This window comes from Porites lutea, chromosome 11, assembly GCF_958299795.1.
Source record: "Porites lutea chromosome 11, jaPorLute2.1, whole genome shotgun sequence".
NCBI classification, from domain to species: domain Eukaryota; kingdom Metazoa; phylum Cnidaria; class Anthozoa; order Scleractinia; family Poritidae; genus Porites; species Porites lutea.
This window is the reverse complement of record NC_133211.1, coordinates 17,396,002-17,423,105: the sequence shown is the minus strand read 5'-3', so window position 1 is coordinate 17,423,105 and position 27,104 is coordinate 17,396,002. Positions and strand designations below refer to the sequence as shown.

The 27,104-nt window shown below is 37.4% G+C and overlaps 2 protein-coding genes across 2 annotated transcripts; both read left to right on the top strand.

Moving 5' to 3' along the window:
• The first annotated feature begins 202 nt into the window (after positions 1–202).
• Positions 203–12,211, top strand: LOC140952522 (uncharacterized). The gene is made up of 9 exons (XM_073401946.1): positions 203–227; positions 1,881–1,914; positions 2,367–2,511; positions 3,048–3,182; positions 3,452–3,475; positions 6,728–6,947; positions 9,159–9,249; positions 10,998–11,161; positions 12,132–12,211. The coding sequence occupies exons 3-8, from the start codon at positions 2,385–2,387 to the stop codon at positions 11,145–11,147; spliced, it is 747 nt and encodes a 248-aa protein (XP_073258047.1). The 5' UTR covers positions 203–227; positions 1,881–1,914; positions 2,367–2,384; the 3' UTR covers positions 11,148–11,161; positions 12,132–12,211.
• A 1,589-nt stretch (positions 12,212–13,800) lies between these two features.
• LOC140952398 (Golgi-associated plant pathogenesis-related protein 1-like) lies at positions 13,801–26,592 on the top strand. The gene is made up of 8 exons (XM_073401820.1): positions 13,801–13,972; positions 19,574–19,706; positions 19,788–19,919; positions 20,985–21,023; positions 22,676–22,904; positions 24,641–24,728; positions 25,179–25,341; positions 26,337–26,592. Exons 2-7 carry the CDS (start codon positions 19,574–19,576, stop codon positions 25,335–25,337), a joined length of 780 nt encoding a protein of 259 aa, XP_073257921.1. The 5' UTR covers positions 13,801–13,972; the 3' UTR covers positions 25,338–25,341; positions 26,337–26,592.
• The last annotated feature ends 512 nt before the right edge of the window (positions 26,593–27,104 follow it).

Below are 27,104 nucleotides of genomic sequence, written 5' to 3'. Positions count from 1 at the left end.
GTCGGCTGAAAACGTCTTTGCTTAAGTCACCGTCCGCCGTCAGCTGGCTAGGTCGTGATAGATTTTGATATTGATATTGCTGATATTGTTAAGCTGTATACTTAGCTGTAGAGCCAATATTTGCATCGGGCGTTTTGGGTTCATTTTAACGGCATTTTGCTGGGTTTGTCGAAACAGAGGGAGTTGCTTGAGAGGCGCTTGACATTTGGCGAGTGTTTCAATTACAGGTCAGTATATAATCAATCGCTAGCATCTAAAACACAGTTAAATCCTGTTGATATGGACAGATTTAGGGACTTACGAAGTGTCCTTGTGTGCTAGGACTAGGCTGGGTGGAAAACGCTATCCACTTGATAAGTCTCTGTACAGTGGACAGCACAATTACTTTCCCTAATACTTATCCACTGGATAGTGATTTATCCAGTGATAAAGCGCGTTTAAAACAACCGGGGCCTGGTCATGAATGTGTCGAGTCGTCAAAAATGCTGACATGTACTGTTTTATGTACATATGTATATAAATAAGATAGAACATTACACCACTAATCTAAACATCTCTAAATTGAAAATTGCCGTTAATTATGAACTTATATATATATATATATATCTGAGAACACGTTTGTAATACATGTAGTCACTCATTTTTACAGTACATCTATATAGTTCTCGTGAATGACTCTTTCTCAATTCCTTGAATATTTGGGTCCATAAAAGTGTGGGATTCCGAAGTATAGCTAAGTTACTAACAATGAAAAGATATTCATATGATGTCATATCATCTCGACATATGATTTGCTTGTAGTTGTTTAATTTTTAATTGTTCTTCGACATTTGCGTGTACTTGAAGTTTCCAACATAAGTGCTAGTGAATGCGAAGTTGGTAGTCGTTATATTAGTCTTTTTGGTAATAATTTCGTTTATAATGTTTTTAAAAAAAGATCGGCGAGGTTTTAAAAACTGATATAGCTATGAAATGACAGGAGGATCAGAAATTTCGAAAGAAAATTGCAGGAGCTACACTCATTGAGCAAAGAATTAATTAATACTTAATTATGTAGATAAAAAAGAAATTAACACTTATTCACAGTACACTCTGAAATAAAACAAAAACACAAACACACATACAAAAAAAAACAAAAAACAATACAGAAAAAAAAAGTGTCTGATAAAAGATTACAATTTTAATTACATACACACGAACTTAATTAAAGGGGGGAAATGTCTTTTGGCCATTTTTCATAAGAGGATTCTAATTTATTATTCTTGGTGGAAATATATTTTTCAACTTGGTATTTAATTCTTACTTTAAATTTGAAACCTTCGATGTTGGGAAGTACCTGTTTCTTTCTGCAATCCCATAAATACAATTTACCAATTAATATCATATAATTTAACAAGGGGCACTTTGACATCGTTATTCCAATTATAACCTCTCGTAAACACAACCCGTGAAATTCGTTTGTTATTGTTAAATAATACTGTTTAACATTTTTCCACAACATATTTGAGTGCTGACAGTAAAAGAGAAAGTGACAATGTTTCCTGTTCAGTCTTGCAAAAAGTACATTTGTCATGCTGGAGATATCCAATTTTAAAAAGTTTTGCATTAGTGTAAAGTATTGATTTTAAAACTTTATGTTGAAAGGATTTGACGTAAGGCTCCTGTGCTGTCAGGTAGGGAAGGTTGTAAGCAATTTTTAAGTCTTCGTCAGATAAGCCAAAATCATGTTTTAAATTCTTTGCATTACTAGGTAATTGTGCTTTACTTGATATTATTAAAGAGTAGTAGTCTTTCGTTTTCTTTTCTGCTATGTCAAAAATCTCATTCCCCTTTGTAAAATAAGTATTTTCTGTGAAGGTAGTGTACTCTATTGTTTTCAGAATAGAGGGAATTGCGTGGCTGAGACCTGTCCATGTAAGAAAATTAGCTTTCTCAACTATGTTATTAATTGCATTAAAGGATTCTATATTGTCGAGATTGAACAAGAGATCTTTAATAATACATATCCCCGAGTCATAATAAGATTTATAGAAGACTGGTTGCCTCTAGTTTGTTGCTTTCTTAATCTTTTTCAAGGCGAGTGAGAAGAAAGAAGCGAAAATAGGAAGGAATCGAGGAGAGAAAGGATCGGCGCCCTTCCGCCACTTCCCCTCCCCAGTCCCTTGCTCGGCTCGTTTTGCAAGGCCCGTTAATCGCCTTTTTTCTCCAACAAGGAGCCTGGTCCCAGGCCAATACTTGTTATGTTTATTTCATTTATTTGTTTCTGTCATTTGTTTTGGCCTCACTAGCCTTTGCACCACAAAATTACGAACAGTAAAGATAGGAATTATTGCTTACGTTAGTGTTATTATTTTTGCTCTCTACAGTTGCTCGAGGAAAACAAAATGTTTATGCGAAGCTTCGCCATTCTCCTCGTCTTCATGGCCTTTTCTGCCGTGTCTGATTGTGCCCCCGGCCGTCATCTTTCAAGGTCATATTTTCCGTTGGAGGGCTATAGAGCTGAAAAACGTGGTAGGTAACATTTCTAGCGAAAAGGTAATCCTCAAGGTGATGGGTACTTGTCGAAAAAGTTATTAACACCCCATGAGTTGTGTTGCTCAAATTTGTTTGGACACGCTCAAGGTACAAACCTCGAGCCAGCAAAGTCAGCAAAGTGTTAACTCATTTATCACGACGGCAGTGGTATCGATTTATGGTATTGGTTTTCCTGTTAAAATACAACGACTCCCACGTCGTTCTGTCCTTGCTCATGTGAGAACTAGAGAAGAGCTCTGGAATTAAAATGGTGAAGCGATATCGAACCTTGTCGTTTCAGTAATGAATATCTTTTTTCATTTTTCCGCATTATTTTCTCTCGCCCTTGATGAGGGGAGAATCGCGGGCGCACCAAGACAGCCACGACAGGAGACTGAGCCTCGCCTACATGTGCACATGTGTTCTACAGTCGACTCCCGCTAACTCAAACCTCCCACGAAGGCTGAACAAATAACTTTTCCCGTACCGTAGTATACTTACTGAAGAACTCTGTCTAACTGATTTATTGACAGCTCTCTGCACTAAAGATCAGTATGACAAGATTGAGGGATGTGCATACTTCAAGGCGCAAGACTATTGTTTGGAAACGTCACAATACTATACTTATGTACAAAGTAACTGCCCTGCATCTTGCAGCAACTGCGAAAGTAAGTCTGAAGGAACCATAAACCTTTCGAATACTTGTACCTTGAGTCCTTTAATCAACAAGTACGAATGCTTCCAGGTTTATTCGTCAAAGGTTAAATTGATTGTTTCAAACCAATTGCGTTGTCTCAATGCCGTCCGCTTTTCTTAAAACTAACTCCCTCTTAGTGGACTTTGAGACATGAGGCTCATGTTTACATCGCTCGAATTTTAGACAGTTACAAATTTAACTGTTTTATTAAAAATAACTTTATTTCATTTTTTTTTATAGTGCCACCAACTCAACCACCGGAAGGTTAGTTCACTCAGGAGCATTGTCTTGGTTTAATTTAGCAGCCTCTCTTGAAAGTTCATGATAGCCATGCACTAGCCAATACATTAAGTGGAAGTCAAAGATTATCAAAAAAAATCATGAATGACTTTGTTGACATGATTACTTTGGAGTACCATTTTTTTGAAACTGAATTTTGAACTCCAGACTGCCGACTATTCAGTGTCATGTAGCAGCTCCCCTAACCCTAAAAGCCAATTGGTTCGATACCCTTACCGTGAAACAGTAGGAAATAAGGATAAACCATGTGTTATTGTTTTCTGCGACCAATGAGGAAACATTTTACGAGAAGCTCCTACATTACCTACTATTTTGGGAGACTTTACTTTTTTACTCTCTTTATATCCTTCCCACCCCTTCCCCCTAAAAGACAATCAACTGGAGGAAATTATGACGTAGGTTTGTCCAACAGGTATTTCATAAATTTAAGAGCAAAGACGGTATTAGACTTGCCCACAAGTTGATTGATTACTAAGACCGTTAATTAGTGTTAAATTTATAAAAAAAAAAGACGTCTAAAAACATTTTTTAATGTTTTAGTGTAACTGAGCAGGGTGCGCGAACTCCTAAGGACGAGCTTGAAGCAAGTGCCGAGCGCGAGCGGGGAGTGATCTAATAGACCTTATTCACGATACGTGGTTTCGCAGGGGGCTAGATAGTGACAAGATCTTCTTAAGGTGGCTCGATAGGGTTTTTTCAGGGTCAATACGTCCCAAGTTTGAGCATACGCTACGACGCTAATAACAAAAATTTGGAAAAATTACCACCGCAGGTGTATTAGATGAAGATAAAAATTTGTTATGATCATGGTTACAATGACATCGGAGTTGTCATAGTAACGAAATGACGCCATTACTTATTTTGCTTGCAGCCATATTTTTTGGCACTGGGAACTCTGCTTTTAAAACCGTTCACTTGGGCTTTTCCCTCTGCTACCCACCTTGATGTTCGTCATCGTTTTATATGACCTTTGAGTTTCAAGATTATTGATATGTTGTAAGGCATTGAAATAAGGGCTACAATTCGTTAATTTTTTTTGTCGGAAATTACGTGCTAACAAGTGAGAGCCTCTCTTTATTCAGGGTATTCAAGTTTCCTTTTCACGTGAAAAACTGCAGTAACTAACAATGCATTTGAAATATGCAGAAATGTTAGCTATTGTTGTCCACGAAAATATAAATTCCGACCAAAAATTAGCGAATTGTAGTCCTTATTTTACTGCATTACAAGATATCAATATTCTTGAAACTCAAAGGTCATATAAAACGACAGTTAATCTCGAAAATCCCAAATTTTATAAAAATCTATCAAGCGGTTTCAAAATTATTCGCTTAAGTGTTTAAGTAGACCAACATGTTTACAAAACCGCTAACAAGAGCGCCTCGATACATACTAATCAAATTCTTCTTTTTGTAGCAGTCGGCTAAAGCTATCTCCATGATCCTTCACACGCGTTTTAATCAGAGATTAAAACTACTATGAGGTAAAATTGCATTTCAAAAGCGTTTCGTTTTCCAGAGATAACGGCCGAACATCAAGATTGTCAAATTTTTAGCGTATTTCTAACCATGAAAACTTCATCCCAAAATATCTCTATAACAGTCTTGTAGATTTGGCTCAAACTTCACGATCATCGAGGTTGGTATTGGAGGAGAAAGCTCTGGTAAATGTTTTTGAAGAAGAGTTCTCACTGTGCCGAGAATTGCGGCAAGTAAAATAGGTAATGGCGTCATGGTGTCATGGCAACTCCGATGTCATTGTAACCTTGATCGAAAGGAACTTTCATCTGCATCTAATACAGCTGTGGTGATAATTTTTTCAAACCTTCGTTAATGGCGACGTAGTTTATGCTGAAACTTGGGAGGTATTGACCCTGAAAAACCCTATCGAGCCACCTTAGGATAGATTTTGTCACTTGTTTTCCCTCTAAGAAGCCACGTATCGTGAATTTTGTTTGTTTTCCCAGTGTAGGTCTTGTGATAATAACCTACGGAACTACTTCATTCATATTCCGTCTTATTCCCGTGCATTTGTTCCCATGATTTATGGAAAGACAAAGGGGTAATCTCCTGAAACCTTCATTCGCAAAACAAATCATACAAGCTAAAGAGGTCAATTCGCGACTTTAATGCAATAGAACGTTTTCACATGACGTCAAGGAGGCCATTTTGGTTTTCCTAAACAATGAAACGGTGGCCATGTTGGTGTCCCAAGCCAGTCCTGTGGGAGTTGAACTCTTTCTAATGTAAGCTCTCTCTTTTCTTCTAATGAAGTTGCATACATACTCCCACAGGACTGGCTTGTAGGAGCAACATGGCCGCTGTTTCATTGTTTACGAACACCACAATGGCCAACGTGACGTCATGTGAAAGCGTTCTATTGCATTATGGGAAACGTGAAAGTCGCCGATACCTATTTCTCTTTCGTAAACAGTCGTTGCCATTTGCAAATGGCAGCGATCGTTTACAAAAGGGGCAACTGCATCGTCGATTCTTGACAAATAGGCCACTTGCACTAAGAAGTCACGTGACCAATGCCTCCTTTAAACAATGAGTTGGAATCTTGCTGATGCCAAAAATTGACAGAGCACATAAAAATTATCTTACGCCCAAAATTTGAGAGGAAACGCATTTAAGGGAGATATTTTATGGCACTTTGATTTTTCAACAAAGTAGTATGATTTGTATTGGCCATCATGCACGTTGGAGGGCATACTCTTGCCCTCCAACATGGCGGCCAAAACTACTCCGGTCTCTGCTTACATCTTGTTAAACGTTTGATAGTTACCCTCAGATGTGCTGTTAACGTTACCACATCATCTTTTCAACATTTTCCTTGAAGTTTAAGTGCAAAATTTGTCAGAGTTCAGAAAGAGGTAATTCATAATTTCAAAAATTCACATTTTGGTCACGTGACCATTTACGAACTTACTTATTTTAAGAAAATGGCGCGGGTTTGAAAACCAAATCACTATTACTTTGTTAAGATATGACCCACTAATCGTTTTTCGAGAGCAAACTCATATAACTTTCATTTTCATAAAAAACGATGTCACATGACCTCTTAGTGCAATTGTGGAAAACATTTTGTCTCTCACACTTTCTTTAATGTTATATATGCAAGTGTTTATGTTTTGTATTTGTTCTCACGGCTTTTAACAATTGTTTGGTTCCAAGCAAGTGTTTTAATTTGTCTTTGTATTTATTGAACAAAAAGTGGACGCAGGCGATTGTCTGGGAGCTCATAATGCTAAGCGTGCTCTTCATGGAGCACAGCCTTTGACCTGGAGCTCAACACTTGCTCAGGAGGCTAAGGAGTGGGCTGAAACACTGATAGAAGAAGGAAAGTTTGAACACGCTAACACTACTGATGGGGAAAATTTGTTCGGAGGGACGGCCACAAAAGCTTACACATGTGTTGACGCCGTGGAATCCTGGTAGGTGATCTACACAAGTCAGACTATTTTGCTGTTGACTCTTAATAAGCCCCGTGCAAACGGACGTAACAATGTTGGAAATTTTTGCCGGCGTACGTCTGCGCATAGCCTTAAGCCATTTCCCAGTTGCAAAACTCTGAAATGGCTTAAGGCTACACGCAGACGTACACACGCACTTTCAATGCCAAGGTTTGCGAAACGTTTTATGTTAAAATTAATGGGTTATACATGTGTCAGAATTAATAACTATGAAAACAAAACTTTCCATTAACCTTCCCTTTGAGGAGCAGTTTTTGGGCAAGTTGGGAATGAGTGGCTATTGGGAGGTAGGGTAGATTTTCACAGTCGCGTAATTTTTACGTGCGTACGCGAGTGAAATTTACTTGCATAAATAAAACAGTTGAGGCAATGTATGAAACGCCGCGCGTAAACGTAAAAGTTAAGCGATATGTTTACGCTTGACCTGCCATACATCGCCTCTATTTTATTTACGCGCGTAAAACAACGTGCGTACACAAATAAAAATTATGCGACAGTGGAAATCCACCTTTATAAGTTAAAATGATACTCGCAGACCTACACCATTTAAAAAACAAAAATTATTAAAGGACAAAAAAAGGAAACGATTATGATGATAGGTACTAGTTATATATAGAGAGAAGAGTTGTAAGTTAATATTTTTTTAAGTCTAGCCATGATTTTGTCGTTATCTATATAGTTGTCTTCGGTTTTCAGTATATTTGATAAAGCTCCTTTAAGTTTTTTTCTGAAGGTCGTCCTTGATATGTTTTTAAAGCTATTTAGCATCTCATTCCATATCTTTGCGCCAACATGAGAGAACGCATTCTTTTGTATATCAAGTCTAGATTTTTTACGTAGAAATTTTGTGAAGTTGATGAGCGTGTAGAATAGTGTTGTGAATTTGATGTCCTTGAAAACAAATTTAAAATATTTATCGGTGTATTTCTTTCGTCTATGTCGTGCATTAAGTTTAAGACGGATTGATAATACAAAAAATTTAATGGCAGTACTTTAGAATTTACGAAAAAAGGCAGGAATAGCATGATCTTATCTGTTTGCAGAATATATCAAGCGTAGTGCACGTTTTTGAAGGATAAGTATTTTAATTGTCGAGGTACGTTTTACAGGCGTTTCGCCAAGAGATAAGATCATAGGTTAAGTAAAGTGTTATCAGTGCATTGTAAATGTTCACAAGAACAGAAGACGGTACAAAGTGTCTTAGCTTAGATAGCATATCAATCGTTTTACTTATCTTAATGGCAACTGTGACAATATGTGTTCTCCAGGAAAGATTCTCATCTATTAAGACTCCTAGATATTTTGTGCAATCTTTTCGTTCAAGATTTCCATTTTTATTGGTTTCATTATCATAAATAGAAATTCGAAGGTTTTTTTTGTTGTTGTTGTTGATAGGACCGAAAAATGACATAGTTAGATTTTTTACCATTTTATGTCAGTTAACTTGTTTGTAGTGAGCCAGTCGTATAATTCTTGTAATTCAGTATTTACTGTCAATTCAATGGATTTCAAGTTTTTGTCAGCGTAAACTTGAGGATATTAGTATCATCCGCAAAAAGAAAGAAATTAAATTTTTCAGAGCAAAAATGAACATCATTTATGTAAAGTATCACAAAAACCGGATCTAATAATTGTTTCATTATACATTGTTTTGAAATAAATAACGACAAACTCGGCACCGTCGCACGGAACCGCTTTGACATTGCTCTTGAAAATCATGCTTTGGGCGCGCAACCTACAGATTAGTCAGTTATCTGTTAGCAGATAACTATCTAATCCGTAGGGTGCGCTGATTTCCAATTTAACTGTAGGATCTTAGCCAATGAAAAGATAATTAGTGAGTACAATGTGTAATAAACAAAGTAATGTGCTGAACGTGTAAAGTTTTGTTGTTTTGCCTAATAAATCTTGTTGCTCCTTTGACGTTTTCGTTACCGTCGCCTTCGAGGCATGGAGGAAGGAAGATCACAGCGCCAAGAAGATCCTAGAAGTCGGAAAAACTTTTCGATGGGTTTACTTGCAAAATTTCGGTCCGTGTAGTTGAGCAGGAATTATAGATGGCGGGCGAAGATAAAAAACATGCAATTTATTAATACTATATACCATCCTAACTAAGAGAGATGTTCTCTTGATCCTAACCTATTTCCAAAACTGCTTTGATTTTTTGTGCAGGTATAGCGAAGAGCCTGACTACCCTTACAACAACCCACCAACTACAAAAGCAGAGTTTTATGTCACCCCGAAGTTTGGTCACTTCACACAGGTTTGCGGTTTTTCTTTATTAATTACAGTTGTTGCTAATAATCCCTCTTTTGAAATACGTTAAAAATTGGGTCTTATGATAATCACAGGTGGCCCAAGCGTAATATGAGAGAGTTTGTATGGGAAAAATAGAGTTTGAAACTTAGATGAAATAAATGAAGTAAAAGCGATAAAAGTTATCAATAAAGTGTTAATATTGTTACCTGGAGTCGTTGTCTTTGTTTTTACGAAATTTCAGCGCGATTTGAGTACTTTTACGTCATCTGACCTGACAGTGTAATAATAAGAGACAAGGTAGGACAGAATCACTCGACCGACCTGCAAAGCTGCTCAGAATCAGCTCCAGATTTCACGCGAAAAAACAAACACACTTACATTTTACGCCACCGAATCCACAAAGTGGTACCTTAAGTTCACCTTCCTGCAATACGTTTCGGTAAACCTTGCGTTCGGATCGCATAACTCGATCGAAAAGATCAACTACAGTTCAAAAATCGGCGCCATTTATCCGTGACTAGTAAAAGTGTAACATTTCAACCGTCTTGTCGCTCGGCGGTGACTGGGCGCTAGCGTCAAATAATAACTCACCGGGAGAGGGTGACATTACTTCGTTAAGACAAATCTCTATGCACCCACCTTCCAGTAAGGTCGGCTTCATTGTTTTTTTGTTGCTACGTTCATTGGCCGAGTGAAAACAAAGAAGCCGACCTTGCTCGCAGGTGGGTGCATAGAGATTTGCCTTAACGAAGTAAAGTCACCCTCTCCCGGTGAGTTATTATTTGACGCTAGCGCTCAGTCACCGCCGAGCTACAAGACGGTTGAAATGTTACACTTTTACTAGTCACGGATAAATGGCGCCGATTTTTGAACTGTAGTTGATCTTTTCGATCGAGTTATGCGATCCAAACGCAAGGTTTACCGGAAAGGATTACAGGAAGGTGATCTTAAGGCACCACTTTGTGGATTCGGTGGCGTAAAATGTAAGTGTGTTTGTTTTTTCGCGTGAAATTTGGAGCTGATTCTGAGCAGCTTTGCAGGTCGGTCGAGTGATTCTGTCCTACCTTGTCTCTTATTATTACACTGTCAGGTCAAATGATGTAAAAGTACTTAAATCGCGCTGAAACTTCGTAAAAACAAACACAATGACACGAGGTAACAATATTTACACTTTATTAATAACTTTTATCGCTTTTAGTTCATTTATTTTATCTAAGTTTCAAACTCTTTATTTCCCATACAAACTCTCATTTTACGCTTGGGCTACCTGTGATGATAATTACTGATTGTCGAAAAGTGTTAGCTTATTAGGTAGGAGTGATACAAGCTGCTGCACAAACGCCAACGGGTGCCGAATGCTCGACGCTTTGATCACATCACTCCCTCCCAATTTATCCTCCACTGGCTGCTAATTCGCCACTTTTGAAACGAAAAGGAACCTGGGGCGAGTCAACTTTTTCAAAGGGAAAAACAGCCAATAGCTGACCGGCTCGTCACCAGTAACGATCCCAGAAACGATTCGGACAAGCATTTCGGGTCCAGTTCTCTTCTCGTTTCTTAAGTGGCGAATAAGACAGAATCCAGTTTGAAAATCTCACTTATCACCTATAAGGCCTTAAATGGACTTGCTCCTGCATCTATACTGCAAAAAAACTGGGTACCCTTTGTACCGTCCGTGGGTTAAATGTTTTTTTTTTTTTTTTTTTTTTGCAAATGCGTTTTTTGATTTGTTTGTTTGTTTTTTTGCTATAGATTGTTTGGAAGGGTACTCATCAGGTTGGTGCAGCTCTTGCAACAAAGAATTTAGGGAACGGTTACATTAAAACCGTCATAGTGGCCCGTTATTCCCCGCGAGGAAACATCCTGGGACAATTTCCTGATAACGTGTTACCTGAGCAGTGAGAAGGTACTGAAAAGTAAGTTTTCTTTGTCCAGAATAATTCAAAACAAAGAAATCGAATAGTTTGAGGATTTATCTTTTTGTCCATTTTCACAGTTTGGGGACATTAGTCAGCGCTTGATACTGGTTATCGGTTATTTTTTAGTTTGTGCCGCGAGTCATGCCGTTTAGTTGAGCAATTTAACCAGCATCAGAAGCAAGCGCAACGATATAGAGAGGCCTTCCTCACAGTGCCAAGGAAAAGGAGGCGGTCTCTTCTCTTGAGTTTTTTTTAGGCTAGCTTGATAATCCTTAAAATTTGATGACCTGAATCAGAAACTAGATAAATGTAATGAAAGATTAGAGAGATTAAGAATCACGTTTACGCCAAACGGTAAACGTGAATTTGTACCACGTGACCTAAGTTTTCCTGTTAATTGTCGTTTACTCTTTATTACTTTTACTCAAAAATAAGAAGTTTCACGCCAGTTTTATCCATAAGAATCGTTCTGGACAGTTTTTACCTGCTTATTTTCTGTTTTGAGAAATTCTCAACTTGAATCTGACGTTTGCTTTGCAGTAAACGTCACTCTAATAAGAATCACCTTTACGGCAAACGGCAAATGTTAGTGATCCAATTAGGAAAACAAGTTTTCAGTGATACTTTTCAGGCTTTGGTTTCATTAATTCTTCGGCTTCAATCAGTCTTTGTTCAGAAATCTTTGCTTGGCACAGGAATAGTTGTCTCGAATGTATTATAATTAATAAAATTATTTTAAACTCGTCTTATTTAACGAACATCTGTATAAGGCGGACACCTGGCTAAAACGTTACGGACATCAGAGTTGGTCCCTGTCTTTCTTTACCCTTTTAGGTGTCTCTTTATAAAGCGTTCATCTCTCTAAGACAAACACAAAGTAACCGTCTCAATGGTGTCCGTCCCAGATGGAGTTGAATTTATTGACATTGGTCCTTTAAAACTAAATGTTTTTTTTTATCCCTTGCAGGTAAAACAGTTTCCAAGGCTGTTGTTGATTACTTGCAGTGGAGGAGATTTTAAACCATAGATAAAAGTGATTCAGTAAAATATCATGGTTATTTCAAAACGCTTGACGACACTGTGTGATTGCATTGTGTATATTAGGCCTTGTAAAGTTTTATTGTTTCCCTCCTGTGCATCGGTAGTCATTTCCAGCATGTCAGCACCCAGGGGAGGACGGGGGGGGGGGGGAGGTAAAACACCATACCCTGCCCAGCGGCACATCTGTGTAGGCCATACAAGGGAGTAACTCCCCCCCCTCCCCCCGGGGTCTGCACCGATCATAGACCACTAGTACTAGTACCACAATTTCTTCTTGTTTTTTTTTTTTTTGGGGGGGGGGGGGGGATCCGGCTTCCTATAAACCTTCTCACTTTATAATTGAACTCTTTTCAACGCTCTATAAATTTATTTAGTGCTTTACTTATATATGGTGGTGGTGCACTTAGCATTTAGATTAAGTTCAACGGAACTACCAAACGCTAAAGACAGATGTCTATTTTCACTGTAAGGCCGAGGAGCCACTTTTAACCCTACGCGCTGACCACTTGGCTACCGCTCAGCCTCAGTGCATTTCAATTAGCAGACAAACATGATTACAAAAAGCAGAGTAAACTGTAAGCGATATGGACAACTACCCCTTTCTTGGATGATCGGCTTTCTCTCGGCTGCATTCGTTTCTATTATCCGCTAGTTCCCTTGTCTACTGGTTGGAATTAGTACGTAAACGTTCCGGTAATCTTACTGAGTCTATTCAAAATTCAAGTCTATTCAAAAATCCTACTTTTGTGTCTGTCATGTATACTCACAGTTAGATCTGAAGTTCTTTTTGAATAATGAATCCGGAAAAAAGACGAGAGAATAAACTTATTAAAATTGCGTGCCTTTAAACGGAAGTTTTCATTTAAAGGTAAATTGAAATGAAGACACAATATTTTCCAGATAAAACTGTTTTGATCGACTCATGGTCACTTAAATATGTACCACTTCGTGTGGTAACTCAACTATTAGTTCTCTCGCTTTTGCTGCTCTAAAGACCTCAAAAAGCAAATACCAGAGTTGGCTTTGCGTTTTCCTTGATGACCGTGACAGGCGAAGAGGAGAAATCGCCTTTGAGCACCCCGTCAAGATTTAAGAATCTTTTTAAAATTCTTAAAAAAATTACATCCCTAATTGAATAATTACGGCCCACATTTCACGCAAGGCACGCAACGATAAGCCACCGGTTTCAATCAAAGCATTCATAAAGGATGTTTTTCTTCTTGCCTACAAAAATCTTAAAAAAGAATAAAAGGGCCGACGCACCAGACAAAAATCGACCCGCCGCGCTTAAAGATCAATGAATATTTCTTTTAAAACGATTAAAATATATAGATCGAAATTACATTCTGGGGAAATGATTTATGTGGTTTAGGTTGAAGTAATAAGAAACGATTCTTATGCATTCTTATTGCACATTTTAGTAAAGCAACAAAACCGGACGACAATGAAAAGTGATAGAATAATTATACAAACACACCAAAGTTATTGTGGCACAAAGACCTGGTGTGTATTGCGCATGCGCAATTGACAGATTTGAAGAAGTAGCCATTTAGAGAGGGGCGTCAAAATATCAAAACCGCTCCTTGATATAATAGGCAAAACAAATATGTGAGTTCGGAAAGTGGTTTTTATAATCATTCTTTTCGGCAGTTTAAAGCTTCTATCAGTATCGGACGACGGCGACCATTTTGCCACATCTGTCTAGGAAATTTTCCTTACTTTTTTGACTTTCCGTAAAACTGCTTTGTTAAATTTTACAGAGAGAAGGTAAGCTATAGTTGATGCTTTATTGCTAAGTTTACTGAATCCTGCAACATTTGGACCCCGACTTTTTAGTGTTGCATAATTATATAAGAAGTAAAACTGTTTTTTTCCTCACTGCGATGAATTGGAATAAAACGTCACGGTGTGACAAATATCATATATTGATTTTACATTTTTCAATTGCCATAAAGAAAACACCAATTATACCAAAAAACATAGACCAAAAAAAAAACGGATAAATAATTATATATATATATTTTTATTGGGATGAGCGTTCCCTGCTTTCAAGAAGTCAGCCTTTTCGAGTATAAGCTGAAGCAGTCCGAAGTATAGTCTGGATGTAAAAGTAATATTTCAGAAGGTTAAGGCAGAACTGTTGCAGAAATCTTTGCGTCATTTATTGCAATTATCCTTTAAATATCTTGTCTTAATTTTCCTTCCATCGGCAAAAAAAAAATGTTTAATCAAGTGACGGTAGATACGGGAGTAAATATGTGGTTGTTTATTTGGGAATTTAACGTGACTTGAAAATCCCCTTTTTTGCCTTCCTTTTAAAGAAGACGAGTGACAATAAATACTTTACTTAAATAAATTTCTATACTGGACACTGTTTAAAAAGTAGCAATTTCCCCTAGCTTTTTTCCTCTCCCTCTTTAATTTTGTGCTTGGCAATATATTATGGTTCACTAATCCATCACCGGTAGTCCACGAGGTATTCAGTATAAAATCGGAAATGGACTCAGCTAGGGATAGTGGTATACTCATGCTGGGAGTGTCTTAATAACGACACTTATTGCCGTCACTGCAACTTAGATAAAGACTAAAGCTCATGCTGGCACCTAGGTCAGTTTATTTTGAATATACCTTTTGCTTTGATCCACGATTGTACCGTAAGAAAAACAAAAATAGAGTTTGGCTGTGGCACCTCGTCTATGATATCAACATGTTCATTTGAAGACTTGATAATCAAGGAAATTAAGGCTGGAGACGTTTCCATTGACATTCTCACCGCCTTCCGCGCAGGCATGATCAAGTTATTCTTAGATTCAGTTTCATTGATCTCGAGTGACATATCAGAAAAAACATTAAAGCAGAAATATTTGTCATAGACCGTGGTATTTCTCTCATTCTTCATTCCACTTCAGCAATTAAAAATCTGTACGTTCTCGTTTTATTTATGAATTGATTCTAAAAAGTGGCGAAGAACAACGTGTGGATCAAAACATACCCTCGAAAATTTAAATATTCATCAATTTCGAGAGGATGTTTGAAAAATTGTATAAATCGGCTTCGCGAAAAAGTAATAATCTTCAACCTAAACAACTCTCTTAAAAACAGCTGCTGCTCATTCCAGAAGATATCCGATAAGCTTGGTATGAAAACACATTATTGAAATCACAGGCCTCATCAGATGTGGTCAGTGTGAAGTTTTTATCAAAGAATCTTTTAGCTTTTGTGAAAAACGAAAGGTCATGGGCAAATTTGAAAATTTGTTTGAGCGGAATTTAATTATTACGACCTGGTGTACTCGGTTTAGGCGTGATGATGTAGAGGAATTGTGTAAATTTTGTGCCTCAAAACTGATCTGATCGCGGTGAATACTTTTGAATAATTGATAATACCATTAAACAGAAGTCTCAAGACGAAAGCTTTATATGTGAAAAAAGTAAATGTGAAGTTTAAATCACTTTGTTAAAGGATCGCCATATGCCTTTGGTAGTTTTGTTTCATTTTCATTTCGTTCATTGTGATTTCGTCTTTTTCTCTTGGTTGCGATTTGTTTAGCGAACTTCTCTTATAACACGGCCCGACCGCGTTGGGTAAAGGCACACATTTTCCTTCGAGGGCTCCAATAAAATAGCGAAAAAAAAAATTATAGGAAAAAAATCAAGTGTTAAACTGTGAAGTTGGTGGCTGGAAAGAACTTTGAATAATTTATAAGAGAAAACATTAGTCATCAGCAGTCTGATATTGAACACTTATCTCCGGGCGAATCCTATTACTCAGTAAGATCTCCTGTCATACGTATGTGGGAATTGGGCAATTTGTATCGGTTTTTCTTAAATTAAATTGCATTAATGTTGTCTTTTTGAGGCATTTTACTTTTGAATTTTCTAACATGACCGATAATGGCCACGCACCGGCTCATCCTCCTACTAGAAAGAAAAAATGTCTACCTGGTAAAAGGTAACCTGCGATAGATATAAAGGGACAATAGGGAGAGGGCATGATCCCAGGCTAGGTAAAAGGTGATTTCTGAACGAGCAGATACTGGTGTTAATTACGGTATTAAAAATTCCTATGAAATGGGTTCGGTTAGAGATGTACGCAAAAAAAATTAATAATAAAGAAATGGATTGATGTAATTAAAAAAAAGCAAACAGATCTTTTCGTGCCGTCTTCGTTTTACAATTATTTTGGATAACCGGCAGCAATATAAATAAGTGGGTCATGAAATGACTCATAAGTGTAAAATCAAAACAAAATTGAAATTAATTATTTAGCAACTGAAGCTTAACCTTTCATGCTATAATGATAAAACTCAACTTTCATCTTACTTGACTTAACAAATAATATTGCAGTTATAAGACACGCCCTAAAACGTAAGTTATAACTCGATTGTACCGATTTTCCTAGCCACGTGAAACCGCTATTGTGAGACCCTTATGCAGCATTAGTCGCTCTTTGCACTTTATAAAAAAGAGGCCCATGAATCGAAATTATGCTAACGGTTTGCAAAGAGACTGCGCGATGCCATGGTCTTGGTACTAATTCGTAGAATGAAAAAGGCAAAAATTTCTTATTTAAATGTTGCAGCTGAGGACGTGTTTTTGCTCCTTTAAAACACTGGAAAACTTGAACCATTTTTACAGACCTCACGAAAGTTGGTTAAATCTCTATAAAAAAGTCTAGTATATGTTTCCTTGTAAATTACGAACATTATAAATGCGCGCTTTTACAGAGATTTTGTAACTCTGTAGATAGTTCTTAAATTTTAACACATTTTGTCCGCAAAGATCTCATAAAATGTGTATAAAATCTTGATAAAAGGAGATTTATGAGACAAACAACAAATATCTTTGTCTATACGATAAAAATGTCTATAGTTCAGTTTATAAATTACATAAGGACATTGTAAATACGCGCATTAACAGAGAGTTTGTAACTCTGTAAACAGGCTTTAAATTTTAACACATTTTGTCCGAAAGATTGCATACGATGTGTATAAAATCTTGCTAAAATCTTTGTGAATTTGAAGTAAAATTTAAAGAGATTTTATGCGGCAAAAAAAAAATTTGTGTAAACTTGAAAGCTTTTACTTTCAAGCCGGCATAGAATACCTGTTTTCAGTCCAAAGGGTGAACTGCCTTGAGGATTTTCTTATCACCATACAGACATTAACAAACCACATTTTCAATTTTAATAAAACGTGGTTTTGTTTATAAGAGAGATTTTCAGTTTTATTGATGTTATCATACCAACTAGATAATAAGAAGACATCAATTGCAGAGGTTATCCAGTTGGTCTGTTAAATTAGTTTCAATCTCAGTTAAGTAAAAAACGTCAAGGCAATGTTGTATTTTTCAGTAACCACTATTTCAGTTCATGTGTATCTCGTTAGTATATCTTATTCCAATTTTTTTTATAAACTTATCAATGTTCATTTTGACAAGTTCACTGACGAGATTAACACTCTCAAATACATTTAGATAAACTAGATATCATCCCAATGGATCGAGTTCATATTACAATTGGCCTAATTCAAACCGATATAAGTGTTGGCAATGCCAGTTCAGATCCTCGGCTATTTATGTGGCCCAGATGACAAAATCATTTGTATTTTTGGGGCATATTTATGGTATGCATGGGACTGTGGAAGCACATGGGGCAGTGGATTTGAATATTTCCAGGTGGAGTCTTCACCTCCCTTGATCCAAGGAAATACCTTATAAGAAAGTATAACTGATTCCCAATTTGGAAATAATAAATTCCACTCAGTACATGATGATCACATCCGTAAAAAATTGTCTGCAGAGAACAAATTCTTATAGAAGGTCGGTTTAAACTAGAATGACTTAATTGTAAAATTTCGATCTTTTAGTAAACGAGAAACACAGAATAAATAAAAGATTATTTCTCGAAGCGTCTATAATTTAATTGACCTCTGTGGCTTTCTTTCGCCAAAATGGAGCAAAGGTGGTCACCATCATCAACCTTATTATCACTTTTAATTTGCTGAATATGAATATTATATTCGTACAGAAACTGGCCAGAAGCATTTGACGTTGATAATTGAACGAACACATCTACGGAACAATCTTAAAACCATATTTATATTACAGATTTTATTCGGTATCAATGACCGGATTCCAAAATCCGAAATGCTTTGGGTTTATCTAGTTTTTAAACGTGGGATTCTGTAACAAGCAATAAGGATATTGGTGTCAGATTCCTTCCTCTTTGCCTTTCTAATTCGCTCAAGAGTTCCAACTTAAACAAATAAGACACTTATTTGATATTGCCAGTTGTTACCTATTACATAATTACACTCGTCTGATAAAGACATTAATAATAATAGCATGCTCAAATGTAATCACACCTTGTAAATGGCTCTTTCAGAAGGCGGAGTGTATTTTGATAGTTAGGGTGGAAATAAACCAAAGCGATATCGTTCATTGCCACATTAATATCATGAGCTTTGTTGACACAATTAGCAGGAATAATTCATCTCAGTTGCACTTTTGGATTTAAAACTGATTACTGTAAGTGCGAGCAAAATTCACCAAGGATTGACTCAGTTTCTTCAGCTTCTTGACTGGTTCGTAAGCTCTTTAAGACTAAGGAATAAGGAGACTACGCTGGGGTTGCTAAAGAAAACAGATCGTTGTCTAGTCAGCACATTTTTCATTAAGAAGAATTTAAGAATAGGCACAGGTTTTAGAACAAAGTTTAACTTATCTACTTTTTCTAACAGGATTGTAGCCAGACTTTTGAGGCCAGGTCTGAAACTGCCGAAGGCGCGAATCGCTAAAATGCTGGTATATTTTCTGGGATCCGGGAGAAACCGTTTCAGAACTGTAAAAATCACGAAATGATCCTAAAATATTATGATGAAACTAAGAACATGGACAATTTACATTTTCAGTTGAAGTTGATCGAAGATTTCCCAGATATCATAACCGTCAGTTTATGGGTTTTTGTTCAGTTGCTTTGAGTTGGTTAGCTAAGCTAAGCGAAGAATGCCCTTGTAACCTTTAGTCGAAACTCTGTATATTTTCATTTTTATGGACTGTATGGCAGGCTCTTTTATTTCACAAAATTATATCACGCAAAGTTTTTTTTTCCTTAAAGACTGAAAGTGTAACTGATTTGTATAGAGGAGAGGTTTTTTTTTTCACGCAAATGAAATCGTAAAGGATTGCTGGAATTCTATTATTGATTTACATACGTAGTATGGAAGCCCCTGAACAATTTGGTAGAAAAACCTAGATCTCTCTAATAACATTTTAACTTACCAAGAACGTAAAAAAAGTTTTTCCGCTTTTTAGGACGAAGTAATATGGAAATCACCCTGATCAGTTTCTATTTTCATTAATATTTTAGATGGTTTCAAGCCGGATCATGATGAATTTCTTCTTGGTGCTGATGCACTTTGTTGTCTGTAAAAGCCTCGTCTACAAACCTGGAGTCCCCCCGAATCCTCCTTTTAATTACTGGGCCGTCGCTAAAAGAGGATGTAAGTAATAGTTATATGGAATTTACCTCATCTATCAAGAAATGAGTCATCAAAACGAAATATTACTTTTCTCGTTTCAAGTATGTCCAGAAGGAGGAGGGGACCAAAACGCTGGTTGTGGATATTGGAAGAAGCTGGGTTACTGTGCACCAGATCAAGCATACGCCAGTTTTATGGCGGACACATGCCAGGCCTCGTGTGGAATGTGTGAAGGTTTGTTTTGCTGACTAGGACTAGGAAGGCCATCCAAAGCAGGCCAAGCGAAGACATATCTGATAAGCCCTCTGTAGTAACTCAGTTTACACATACAATAATTCCAACTGTAATTTGTTCATGGATGTGTTCAGGTCTAGGCTTGCATTATGGAATTTAAATACTAGATGAATTTTTTTCAAATGTAAGCTTTCTTAGAAATAACAGCGTTCAAACAGACCCGATAGTATAAGTTCAGTGCTGTTCTTTGAGAATGCCCCTAACGGCTATAAAAGACATTCAGATCAATGATAAATACCTTGGGTATCTCCTTTTAACTAACAAGAACAAATTTTACGGCTTTTCTATATCAAAATCGTTCTTCTAACGGTATTTTCTTCTAATAAACGTTATTCTATTCAAAAGAAAACTTCAGATAGCAATAACAATAACAAACAGGAAAATAAGCGCAGAGAAAATGCAGATAAAATTTGGACAAGAGAAACATATAGCAACTGCAATTGGATTGACTCAATAGCCAGACCTTTTCTGCTCCACTTTTTAAAGATCTTTAAAAGCCATTAATAATTCATAAAGACAAAACGAAGGAAATTAATATTTTAATGAGGGTCTTTATATCTGATAAAGACCCGGCTAAACTTTACGTCCAATTTTTAGACCAAAATAACCCCAAATGCAGAAATGAGTTGATCTATGTCAGAGATTTTTAGGCCGTTCAAAAAACTCCCAGTCCTTCTCGTTTTTTAAACACTACGTGAGTAGTGATTCTCGGTCTATGATTAACCCTTATAACGACTGATTTTGATGTCAGAGTGGTACTAACCCACAATTGGTCCATACATCCGGGACATTTTTGTTACCCGCGTGAAAATTGAAATCCATTCTCAATACCAGAAGGTCGGACAAGAGAGAAAATGGTCTCAAAATGGTCGGCTTTCACTGGGAATATCAGACGAGTTTGCAGGGTAAATATAGTATCTGCTGACTATTTTTCTAGAAAATAGATTTTTTTTTCACGCTTTTTAATGTCTGCCACGCTGACATTCAAACTTAACTCTTTTTCAGCCCGTCCTACTCCAGCACCAAGGCCTTTTACAGTTAAAGGTATTAATTGAACAAGGCTTAGAATAACATCTTTAGCAACAATTAATAACATCTTATTAAACCATGATTGGGCGTTTATAGCTGTAGTTACCCTTGAAAGCCATTAGCTAAACCGCTAAAATTTATAACTTAGGCTACCATAGATCTAATGCAAAGATTCCGTACGATTTCCAGGGCAAGGAGATGAACGTACTGAGAACAGTTATCAAAAGCATTACCTTTTCAGACTATAACCTGTAGTTGGAAATCTTACTGTCTGTAAAGTATCGTGTCACAACAAAGACAGTCAACCGTGGTTTAGAAAATGGCCAATCATTATAAGACATCCAACAAAACCATAGCAATGCGTGGGCAAAGTTTGTGGGAAACCAGAGCAGCTTTCTTGATTGTTCTTTATGTAGGCTGCGCAACAGACGAAGTTAAACTTCTGGTTAAGGCCGTCTGCGAAACAGCACCGAAATCCTTGTCCTGCCCCCCCCCTCCTCCCCCCCCCCCCCCCCTCACCCCCGTGTACCAGGATTTGAGTACGCGCCTTGATTATCAATTTTCTAATAAAGTTGAAGGGAAATTCAAAACGCTTTTGTGGCAATTCGTTGAGTCCACGGGAGTTCCAGAACAATGATATCAGGGAGCTTAAGCAAGGACGACGGCGACGGCAACGAAAACAGCAAAAAAGCAATAGGTTTAGATTGGCGAAAAAACAACTTTGCACGTGCATCACGCTTTTTTATAAGTTTCTTTGCCGTCACTGCATGACAACGACGTGAAACTTCCTAATTTCACGTTTTTCTGGGGGACGTGAACTCAAGACAACGACTTTGTTTTCCTTTTCCTGAACTTCGACACTGTCCATTAGCTATAGAGTTCAACTCCAGAGAAATTCGCCAACATTTGACGAATTAAACGAGGTGGAATAAGGGCGGTAAAGTTTTAAGTAGCGCGGATTCACTTTTTAAGCGACGTTTTCGTAGCCGTTGCCGTCGTTGTTGCTAGGCCTTTCCAGATTCTGCTTCGAAAAAGCTAAAAAATTGCTAAGAAATATGCCAAAAAGTTGCTCAAAAGTTGCTCAAAATTGAAAAAGTTGCTCAAATATTTTTAAGACAGCAAGTCTAATTTTATTTTTTATGTATTTATTTTTTTGAATTTAAAATTTTTAATGATGTACTTAGTGTGTAGCACACTTACACTTCCAGTGAACATTTTCACTTGGAAGAAGGAGAAACTATGCTCGTCCGGGGAAACGAAATTTTTTTTTAAAATAAAAAAAATAATAAATAAATAATAATAATAATAAAATAGTTTTACTAGAAAGATGTTTAGAGTTTTAACCAAGAGAATTTTAACTTGTTTATTTAAAAAAAATGGGGTTATTCAGCATTTTGGTTCAAAATAGCCCAAAAGTTACCAAAAAAGTGCTAGTTTTCCGAAAAGTTGCTAGAAGTTGCTCTCTGATAAAAAAAAAGTTGCCCAAAATCCTAAAAGAGGCTAAAAAGTTGCCGAGCAGAATCTGGAAAGGCCAGTTGTTGCTCAAGGTCCCTATTGTCGCTGCTTCACAGACGTTACTAACAGGGGTTAGATTACGACTGCGACGCAGGATACCTTTTATGTGTTACACCCTATAAGGACTGATTGATTTGCTTTGCAATCTTTAGTCAACATTCGTGAATGCCTAAAGGCACATAATTCCAAGCGTGCATTGCATAGAGCAAGACCGCTGATCTGGGACAGTTTACTGGCTAAAAAGGCACAAGTGTGGGCGCTAACACTTGCAAAGAAAGAGAAGATGGAGCATGCTCCATGGAGTGGTGCTGGAGAGAATCTGTTTTATGAAGCCAATAGTGGCGGAAAACGCGGTAACTGTAAGGAAGCTGTCGAGGCTTGGTAAATCATTTTTATGTCAATACCTATTCATATCGTTATACCTATTATTTTACATACAAACCCTTATACGAAGTTGCCAAATACCAGCGATGTATAGAGGATATTACCTGGCCGCGCTGAGATACGAAATTTCTCTTCGAGCGTTTAAAAATATTTCACGAGTGAGCGCAGGGAACTAGTGAAATATTTTTTCAACACGAGAAGAGAAATTTCGTATCTCCAAGTGCCCATGTAATGTTCTATTTATTATATAAACACCAATGAAATACCAAACCATTTCAATTTAATAGTTTTTTGGTGTGAAAAGCGCGATTTATGATGTATCCATAGCAACGGTGATATTTTCACATGTGCAGATAACATGTTATTTTTACATGTGAAGATGTCAAGTTTTCGCGCGAAAGCTCACCTGGTATTTAATTAGTGTTAATATAATAAACTAGTAATAGTTGACACTACAGCTGCCCCCGCTCTGTATATTGTCGGTCAATAGCATTCTTTCTCGTTGTGTAGCACTTTGAAATACACCGATTCATAAGGAAGATTTTCACAAATATTTCATACAATAGGTGAGATAGATACAGGAAACGCAAGGTTCCATGCACAGTTTCAGGTCGATTTACACACAGTACAGCTTTGTTCAAAACATTCTCAGTTTCGAGAATAGTTTATTCTAAACCATAAGAATAGATTTAATTAGAAGTCGAATTTTTCGCTATTTCTCTTTCACTTTTTGCATTCAGTTCATTGTATTTGCCGGAAAGGAAGCCTTAGAAATTAAAAGGACGTTTGATCAATTCAAACTCGCGCATTCTAGTCCTATTTTAATAGGACCCTGTGAGAACTAGAACTATTTTAATAGTTCCCTGTGAGCAGGGAACAAGTCAGCAACGAATTTGATTCTCGGCGAATTTCTGTAATCGTCCATCGTTCTGCTAGTGATAACGTAGCCGTTGTTCACTAGTCTTGCTTGTTTGGGGCTGAGTCTTATTCCGGTCAAAGAGAGAGAAAGAGTGTCTGGCAAGGTTTCCAATGAAAGATTTGTGAACTCGTGTCTGGCAAACTCTCCAAGTGTTTATATATACACATATATACGCGCCTTATAACTTCTTCCTGCGATTAACGAGTGTCGTTAAAAGTTTGATCTATAACTTTCACTGAAACAACTGCTCCACAGAATGTCACTGATAACACGTAACGCAAAAGAGAGTCGAAGTATGACTCACAATAAATGTCACAAAATCTACCGTAGCAGTCCCTTGGGGATGTTCTGTCTTTACGTCATCCTAACCATTTCGTACTTGCGGGCGCAAACAATAGAAACGTCATCATTACCTACCGATTCCGCGCGGCCCCTGTTCAAGCAAATAGCGATTTTTTTCTATATTGACTGTATGACTGTATATTTCAACTGTAAGTACTTTCCTTAATACATGCCCGAGCTACTAGCGTGTCTCCTCGGGATTTCGCCCTCTGGGCGAAATCCCTGCGGGGGCAATAACATTTATTCACTGAAGTAGAGGGAAAGAAAAAGTGGCCCAACTTTTTTGCAAGTTTCAATCCATATTTATGCTTGCCATCCGTTGCAACAAGCGAAAGGAAAGAATCTTAATGCCTAAACAAAGTATTAGGTCGTAAAGCTGGACCATTATTTTTGGAAACTATCAATTGACTAGAACACCCGTTTTAGCATTTCATTTTTTAATGAAAAGTTCCTTATCTTTGTTTATCCTCAGGTATGGAGAAGTGTCTGACTATCCCTTCAAGAATCCACCGAATACTATTTGGGATAATCCTCGAGTTCAAATAGGACATTTCACTCAGGTGAAATATGTCATTTTGTAACAAACAGCTTATTTGCTTACTGAATTTAACATAGAATTCAAGTATTTTGTCTCGAGACTCAACGTATCAACGTGAGTCGACATTCAGATTTGCAGCCGGACCTTCGATTATTGCTACTTTCATGCTCATCATCGTCATTAATCATTATCGCCATCTCTATCATCATCATCGTCATCGTTATTATTAGCACCACCATCATCATCAACTTCACCATTACCATTATCATTATCATCATCGTCGTCGTCATTATCATGGTCATCATCGTTACCACTACCACACACCACCAATACCTCATTATCATTATTATATTTAACACCATATCGTCACTTTCATAGTGATCAACATGAGAATACGACTTATCTAATGGTCTCTACAAATGTGCGTGTTCAAGCCCCTCAGGGTTTAGTTGGTATGTGTTTTCTTTTATAGGCTGTGTGGAAAGCTACAAAGAGAGTCGGTGTTGGTATTGCCGTTATCAAGCGCGGCTTCTTGACCAAGACCTATATAGTAGCGCGATACAGTCCTCCCGGGAACTACCAGGGACAGTTTAAACAGCAAGTAGGAAATAGTGTCTTCGCTTTAAAGTGAGAAGGTAAGCAAGTGTACAGGCCATATCTCTGATGTGAACCCCTTTATACGCGTAGTTATTAAACTTGTATCAACAGAGTTGGCAATGGGTCTACCATAGTATCGACCATTATAGGTAAGTAAGGGCGCCAGATATCAATTAAGTAAGGATAGTTGATCAATCTTCTCTTTTAGTAGATGACCAGTGGGTTTTTCCTGATGGAGCGCTTCATCGTGAATTGGTTTTTATTTACCGTGCTCAGACGAAACTGGGGTCCGTTTAATTTCCAAAGCAGGTTTTAATTTCGATTTTTTAAGCAACAAACAGGAAGTTTGTTCTGATCACTGAAGCCAGCAGAATCTTGAGCTTTGTAAAATTTCTTCGTAAAACACATACAACCATAATAGTCTGATCTTAAGTGCCAAAGAATTAGTATTTCGGCCACTGCACAATTTTTCCTTTTTTATTTTACTACTAGTCAGTGCGAAGTCATTTCAACTACTCAGTTACCAGAAGTCGTACCCGGGGGGGGGGGGGACACTCAAGGGAAGTTTGGGTAGAGGTGTACCGCCTAGGCCTTTAAACCTCGACCCTGTTTAAGACGAAAATTGCTCATTCCGCTACTCTAATTAAGACAGGACACACTACTCTCTGTCCCTGATTTGTTTTGTTTTGCATACAGATTGAAGTAATTTTTCACACCAAAATTGTGGAAATAGATATTTAGGAAAAATTATTGGTGTTGCCAGGAGCCGTTGCAAATGTGGATCGCTCATCGCAAGTCGTCACACTCTTTGAAAGGCTTCCAGTCCAAAAAGGGACCCTGTTCAAGACGCTTAATAGTGAAATTGTATGCCCTGTTTAAGACTCAAAACCTTTAAAACCATACCCTGTTCAGCGGCACATACCCGTATAGGCCAAATAAGGGAGTTCCCTCCCCCGGAAGTCGTAAAGCTTCATTGAAAGACTGGAGAATACTTTTTAAGACTTCTTAATGATACGTATTTTGTTTCTTGCAGTTTCTTGCCTTTTCACAGTTGTATGACGTTGCATACAGTATCTCGGTCAATTCAAGGAAATGCTTTCCAATTTTATTTCAGTTCAAGAGTATGGGGATACGAGCAAACACTGAAGAAAAGTTGTTAAAGGGAAATTTCAAGTCCGGACAGCGTTATTCTCCGATGAAAGCATTCTCATCGTCTGGAGTCTTATATTGAGATGGTTATTGAAAGAATTTTCGTTGACTTGCAGACTGAAATAAATAGAATTCTTGTAGTCTGTAAAAATTTAAATTGCTTCTTAGTAAAAGCTAAATCTTAGCATTTACGTATAATGACTTAGTCCAGCCAGTTGTTAGTGCAGGCGACTCGGCAAGAGGTGAGGAGCCACTGATTCCAATCTCCGGGTTGCTATTACGCATGCTCGGGATGTATGAAGCCAGCATTCGTTTAGACTTCAGTAAGAATGAAGAGAATGCAATGGCTGATGCATAGTGCAGTCGTAATCTGATCACGCGCGTTTGTGCCTTCTTTCACTCGTAATCTGATCGTGCGCGTTTTGAACTTCTATCACGTAAACTACACAAAGCAACAGCGTCGGAACAAGAGCGTTTTTTAGCGTCAGAGAAAAACAGGGAAATGTTGTTTATCGGCAACGTGTTTTACAAACAGTGACATCTCTGCGTGTTGTTTCACTAGTGTTTCGAGGGTACGACCTTCTGAAAATTGTAAATATTAATCCCCAGTAAGAAGCCACACTTTTTCCGCTATGGAAAAAAATAGTCCCTC